Source organism: Tenebrio molitor, chromosome 1, assembly GCF_963966145.1.
Source record: "Tenebrio molitor chromosome 1, icTenMoli1.1, whole genome shotgun sequence".
NCBI classification, from domain to species: domain Eukaryota; kingdom Metazoa; phylum Arthropoda; class Insecta; order Coleoptera; family Tenebrionidae; genus Tenebrio; species Tenebrio molitor.
The window spans coordinates 30,437,684-30,445,387 of record NC_091046.1 but is presented as its reverse complement, the minus strand read 5'-3'; the positions used below and the strand labels follow the sequence as shown (position 1 = coordinate 30,445,387).

Here is a 7,704-nt window from a genome sequence, read left to right as displayed (position 1 = left end):
GCACTTATAGCCAGAGGCAAAAAAAAGTTAAAATTCGTTACATTATGTTATCTATATTGCTTTTCATATTATTGTCTTTAAAAGCGTCTAATGTTTCACTTTTACTTACTTTAATATATTTTTTTTAATTTCTGAAATTGTAAACAGTTAAAGTTTATAACATTAAGGTATGTATATAATACATTAAGTAGTTTCCAGGTCAATTAACAAAATTAAACAGGAAAGATAAATTTAATTTGAACTTTTTACATTATAATATCGATGTATATAATATCTAATAATAATTTACATTTAACATATGATAAATAAGTGAGTTTACTTCCTGTTTAAAATACATGCTATACGTAATTAAATAGCCACTGTATCAACAAAAAAGATTAAAAGACTGGTGGAAATTATAACAAAATATACAATTAGGCGTTCAGTATATTTACTGACACGTGAATATGTTTAATAGCATTGCATACATTTTTATACATCATTTGAGGAGCAATTTTACATATTACTGTTTCAATTAAATAATATTGTAATAACTTTTAAAATTATCACTACCACAGGAACTATGATCAAGATTTGATAAAAAAATAAATTTGTCTCTATTCAACAATCGATGAATTTCAGCCTCAAATGATGTTCTCATCACTTTGCCTATAACTATTTACAAAACGGCACTCGACCATAGTAAATAAAAAAAAGTAAAAATTAAAATACTTCAATATAAAAAATACTTTTAAAATACTGAAAAATAAATTTTGCTAAAATTTAAAAACCTTAGAATTGGAAAATAAGTTAACTATAAAAATAATCTTATTTTTTAAATATAGGAACAACATTCGCACAGTTTACAGTTCTGATATCTACGTTTATAACTTTAATAATCGTTTCATTAATATCCATGGAAATGATTTTCCCATACAAAATATCTACATCTATACCTTCAATTTATAACAACTATTAAAGTTACAAACAGTACAAAACAATATGCCAAAAAGTAGGTATAAATGAATTAAGTTACATACTAGTGCCATTCATTGGAAAAGATATTGCGGTTATTACTTACACCAAGGACATAAAGTTACTCATTACAATTTTTCCAATGGATGACGGCAAGATAAAATCTACGTTATTATTATGTTCATTCAGTATAGGTAAACAGTCAGTTCTTTTCAAGATTTACAAGTTTTCTTTACAATTGTCAAAACCCTGGCTACCGAAAATTACTATAAAAATGAAGTTGTCATTAACCTATTACTCTACTGGACTTCAAGCATGTGAAGAAACATTGTTTAAGTTATAATTATTTGCACATATTTCTAAAGCATGTTGAAGAGGTACGTTTACCAACAATTGCTGATGTATCTACTACTAATAAAATATATATACATCTGATTTAGAAGCACGTATGTATTTTATTATAACTATAACACTCTAATAATTCTATCTTTACTATATTCACGCATTTTTGAAGTTATGTATTATTTAATAACTGAAGTTACCGGTATTTAACAACATATTTTAAAAAATCTTTTTTGTATAGAACTAGCATTGTAAATGCATCACTATTACAACAATAAAAAACTTCCTTTCAGCTAAGTGGCATAAATAAAACATAATCTAATTAAACAACATGTCGTAACTACATTATACAGTATTTTACACATGATCAGATTAAGAACTAGTTCGCTGAAACCCTTTTTGAGTATAATTTTCCTGATCCTGATACAATACTTAACAACGAAAAGATAGTTATAATAGTTTAGGAGAATTAGGACCATTTTGTGCGTCCCCATTTCGTGCGCTAATGAAAATATTCCCGATTCGGGCGTCTTTATCTGCTGCGATTGCCGTTTCGTACGTTGGTCCACTGATAATGCGAGATACGGTCATGTACCGAATACCTACCCAAAAACATTATACATATAGTGAAATTTTTTTAATAAACAATTGTCAGTGTCAAAATGAAGTAAAAAACCATACTGTACCACCCTAAAATTTGGACATGTGGACCAGCTGTATAACAATTTGACACCAAATCATGGTTAAGGTTATGTTCACTTCACTTCCCGTACCTTTCTTCCGTGAATTCATTTTCAAAACAAATTTAATTAGAAATCAGGAGAAACCTTTTCGAATTTGAAATAAACTCTCGCTCGTTAGGGCGCAGGCTCAGTTACATAAAAAAATGTTGACACTCAATGTAACCAATCGTATTATCATGAAAATCACAGTTTGGCTCATACCAACAAGACAAAGTTTTGACAATTGTTTATTAAAAAAATTCAACTATATATTTATTTACTATGTTTCGCTGTCAAATACTGTTATCCAAAACTCTTCAAGTTGGGACTGATTTCGTTAACTTGACTGTATACTTATTTTCTTAGGCTTTTGATGCTTGTTTGATTTCGCATAGAATAAGGTACTTTGCCGAAAAGGCTTTATGACATACTTCTATTTACTTTATACATACCTATCTGGAGTGCATTTAAGTACAAAATAAATGTGTTTTTCACATAGGACATGAAGAGGTTTTTAAAAACTTTTCGCTCAGCCAGTACCTATTCAGGTGCAGATATAAATTGGACTCCATTAGTATAGTGTTCCCATTTCTAATTTGGTTTTACTACCAGCCCTGTTGTCAGGGCGTTAAATACCCCGATAATAGGCAACTACCGCCATAAATCCTAGGACTGTAAAAGAAGGTCTGTCTGTTGTCTGACCAGGTTACAATATCTTCACTCTTGCCAAAACCACAACTCCAGCCCTTAATAATTACAATTGCACTGCCATAAAACCAAATTATAAATGGGAAAACTATACCATTGCAGAGAAATCCCTATAAAGGACGACGCACGAACTGGCACTACCTAAATGAACAGCAAATTTTTGGCGCCCGAAATGGCACTAATACAGGTAGGAACCCAAAAACACACCAAACGGGAAAAGACGGTTTAGGATAGGTGGTTCCACTGCCTTCCATTCATAAATTAGGAGAATTTTGGGTTGTGACAGTTTTACATTTACGACGTGAAATAGAATTAATTTGTTACCGTTATTCGACATCCCGTGGTGGAGTTAGTTACTATTTTTAAAGCTTAATCTGATCGGTAAACATATTTAACACAACTGCTTATTAGCAGTACCTACATACAATACTTCTTCAGTAACCTAAATTTAAATAGGTAATTAATTTCATCTATACAACAAAGCAGAGGTCTTGTTGCAAGAGATATCACAATAAAATATAGAACAAAACAGTACATAGTAAGTTTGACTATTTATACACCACCTTTGATATTCTTTTTGTTTTTATTATCGTTACCAATGTAGTTATTATTAAATAGTGCATCCTTTGTCAAATTCATTCTCTCGTAAATAGTAGATCCTGCTGGGTTCGTATTGTAGCTTCCTTTTTTTCTGTGACATACCCACCATGTAATCAATGCAAGAGTTATTACTGAAAATAATAACCCTCCTACCAATATCCATTGTATAGTGATATTGCGCGAACAATCATCTGTAAAATAATACAGTATATCAATAAATTATTTTTAACAAATTGCGAATAAAAAGTTTTCTTCACCAATTTGTAGATTAAAAAAATAAGATTTTCCCAGTCTGTCACATACCTACCCTTAGGCAATTTAAAAAAAGTGTGTCAATCTGTTAGCGTTTTAATCGTACGTAATAACCACTTTTGTCTTTTGTAGATTATTAAATTCTGAACAAATTTGGGCAGATCCAAAATTTCGGTGAGATTAATGCTGTTGAAGTTGCCTTATGCTGATAGGTGGTAACTGATTTTCTAGAAAGTCACCGATCACATTGTATTATTTATCGGAGATTCAACTACCTGGCCTAAACACAATTGTTTTCAGAAACCGGACCTAAATGATCGATAATTCAATTATCTCGAAGATTTCACAAGTTACAAGCGGTCAAATTGAGACAATTTTTTAAAGTTGTATACATTGTTGTAAAGCATATAATTTTTTAACGTCGGTCAAAAAAAGTGCAAGTTTTTTCATTCGTTAGCGTTCATAAAATATGCGACTTTTGAATCGGCCAAGAAGCGTTAAAAAAGTGTCGTAGCGTATCATTTTTTAACGCAATTATAAAATTTTTCATTCATAATTAGCAGTTTTTTTAACGAGTTTGTATGTAAATTGGGATTTTTTTGACATGAGTGGGCCAATTTAAAACGCTAGTAAAACGAGCATGTTAAAGGTCCACGGGTTCACACAGGAGAAAATTTTCAAATTTTGAGTGTCGAAAAAATTGTTATCTAAACTTACGGGTGCCAGAAAAATTTTGTATGCAACTCGTTAGTAAAGTATCTTTTTTTACGAGGCGGATTTGCGCACTCCTTCTCGTAAAAAAAGTATTACTTTACTCACTTGTTGCATAAATAACTATGTATTATACGTTACCTGATTCTCTTTCAATGATTTTAATTGGTGTTTTTTGCATCGAGCAATTTGAAGAAACATTTTTAGCTGCCAAATTTGACAAATGTCGTTCCCGTTTTAAAAGGATCAAAATAATCTGACAGGTTGTTTTGCTTTATATTATCGCTTTCATATACTCCTACTTAAGGTACAGTTAATTTCAAAATTATACATAGAGTACACCTAATTTTCTACAGTGCGAAATGCACTTACATTTTTTATCAATGGTCAATATCAATTTTGACAAACAAAATACATAATCTAGCCGAAAACATGAAAGTGCTCATTCTCTCCAAATTTTGTAGAAGATATGGATCTATTTGTAACACTAAATGTGGCAACATTTGAAAACATTCTATGTATCCCAATAGTCTGCAAATATGTATTTCATTTTTGTGGTATCCAAGGAAATAATGAACAAAAATCAAAGCCGTGTTGCCATACGTTATTTGAGGTAAAACCGACATAAAATCACTTCTTGGAAATGCTGGAAATAATGAAGAAAATAATTGCAATCATTCAAAATTATTATGGAATATGGAATTTTTAAATTATTTTTCTCATCATTTTCTAACATGAGTTGACATTGTCCCATTGAGTTGTTCCCCGAATTTTGGGACACCCACTATAAAAAATATGATGGTCGAATTTCAAAAAGGCATCTTTACATGTGGAAAAAATCGTAATAAATCGACTTCTTGATATCCAGATGTACTTCTATAATTTTGAACTCTCTACTACCCAATTTCGGCCGTTATCAAAATGCAAAGCGAGTGGCGTTAAATGTCCCATATTCATTTATTTATTATATGTATAAACTCGTAATATGATTAATAAGCGATGATACGACTCGTGAAACTGGAGCAGCACATTTAATTCGTCAAACGGACTCATTGAATTTGGTTTCATTCATCGATGAAAATTATACATACTACACTGCTCCCAGAAATTAACGCATCACTTTGGAAAATGTGAAAATAAATTTAACTCACGTTGGTGAAACCGGCCGAGTTTTACAAAAAAAAAAAAAAAAAAATTTTATTCAATCATTAAAAAAAAAGAAAATTGTCACAACTGCCTCTAAAAAATAAACCAGAGAAAATGGCTCAGTAGGGGGTATTTCCACCTCTAGCACGAATAACGGCTTCACACCCTCTACCCATGCTGTTAATAGTGGACAGGACATCTGCGATTATCTGTTCACCAAGAGCCCGGACTCGTTGCCCCATCATGTCCCACAAATTTTCTATCAGGTTAAGGTCCTGACTCCTTGCTGGCCATTGCATAGAAGCAATACCGACTTCGTCCAGATACTCGGACACAATTCTGACACTGTGCGGTCTTGCATTATCGTGCTGGAAGATGAAATTATCCCCGATAAATGAGGCAACTGGTACCACAAATTGTTCCAGGATATCTGTTACATGCTTTATTTTTGCCCTAGGGGCTTTTAGATTCCTTACAATTAAAAAAAAATATATTTACATAAACATAACTGAACAAAAAATGGCAATTCCAAAAACTTCCCAACATAACCTTTTTGAATTCGTATTCCCACCTCTCTCTTTCTCTCCTCTTCCACACCTCTTTCATCCATTCTATCCCTCTTCCGTCTTCGCTCAGTATTTCTCGCCGCTCCCTTCCCTCCCTCTCTCTTATTTCGTCGCATCCGCTCCACATGTGCTCTATCGTCTCACTCTCCTCGGGGCACATCCTGCACCTTCTCTCCTCTCTTTCCGTCCAATACCTGTTCTCTCTCTCTCTTCGTTCCTGCATCTTAATCACGCCATCATTTTCCTTTCTTTCGCACTCTCTCTCCCCAGATACACCGCAACATCCTCTGTCATGCATCTCTCGATTCTCTGATTCTCTCCCTTCTGTCTTGCTTGTCCGTATCTATGTCTCTCTCGCTCAGCTCAGCACACATCCATCTTCCTTCCGCTCTCAATCTTTCCAATTCCTCACTGGCATACCCATTCCTCCTGTAGCACTTCTCTCTCTCCTTCTTATCCGCATTCTTTTTCTTTTCTCTATAACACTCAGTCAGTATCCTGCACTCGTCCCTTCCGCCCATTCTGTCTTCGAACTTTGCCGCTCTCTTTCCCGCTTTCACTCTCAGCTTGTTCCTCTTACACTCTTCCCTCACTATGTACTCTGGTGTTTCTCTGTCCACTCCTAGCACCCATCTCAAATATTTCTCTTGCACTCTCTCCCTCCACCTCCTCCTGTTTCTTTCATCCAGATCTCTGCTCCGTACATCAGCACGCTCTCTACCATGCTCTCGAACATCATGATTCTCCTCCCGAACTCACCTCACCACTTTCTCTCTCCTATTCCCCAAACGCATCCAACTACCTTGTTCGCCTTCCTCACTACCTCTCCCACTTGCGCCTTGTCCGTGGCTCTCTGGTTGAAGGTGTAGCCCAGGTACTTGAACTCGCTCACTCTTTCTATCTTGCTTTCTTCCCACTTCCAGTCGCTCTCCTCATTCTTTCTCTTTCTCTTGTTGAACACCATCATTTTCGTCTTCTCAACATTCACTTCCATCTTTTTCTCCATCATATACTTTCCCAGGTTCCTCATCATTTCTTTCACCTCTCTCTCACTCTTTGCTACAATCACCATGTCGTCCGCAAACGCCAGGCTCCAAACTACGCCCCCCCCCCTTGCGCTTTCGTCCACGTCCGCCACGGATATCGTGAACAGCAGAGGGCTGAGCAGGCAGCCCTGTCTCACTCCCTTTGTCGTCTCAAACCCTTTGTCGTCTCAAACCATTCGCCCTCTTCTCTCTCACCTTCACCTTGTTTCCGCATATATCTCCTCGACCTTCCGCACCAGCCATTCACTGATTCCTCTCTCTCTCTCTCATACATGCAAACATTTTTACACTGTCAATCTTGTCGAACGCCGCCCTGAAGTCTACGAACAATGCGCACATCCTCCCCCCTTTCCTCAATTCATTCCTTGTTAAATGGTCCAAGATGTACACATTATCCATAGTACCCTTTCCCTTTCTGAACCCTGCTTGACTATCCGGCAACACTCCCTTTTCCTCGATCTCTCTCTTCATCCCTTCGCTCAAAACAGACGCAGACAACTTATACCCCCTGTTCAGAAGAGTTATTCCTCGGTAGTTTTCCGCTCTGTTTTTCTCGCCTTTTTTAAAAACTGAGCAGATTAACCCGTTTCTTCAGTCCACCGGGAATCCCTCTCTTCTCCATACCCCATTCATCAGTTCAACCATTCTCTCTACCAT

At 35.3% G+C, this 7,704-nt stretch overlaps 1 protein-coding gene across 5 annotated transcripts in view; it reads right to left on the bottom strand.

Moving 5' to 3' along the window:
- Positions 1 to 212: 212 nt before the first annotated feature.
- Positions 213 to 7,704, bottom strand: part of Rcd2 (Reduction in Cnn dots 2) — a 176,926-nt gene continuing 169,434 nt past the window's right edge. For all 5 annotated transcript variants that reach the window (XM_069062235.1, XM_069062234.1, XM_069062231.1 and 2 more), the window contains one exon: positions 213 to 3,517. In XM_069062235.1, the coding sequence (XP_068918336.1) occupies positions 3,279 to 3,517 (239 nt within the window). In that variant the 3' untranslated portion in view covers positions 213 to 3,278. The remainder of the gene's footprint in view (positions 3,518 to 7,704) is intronic.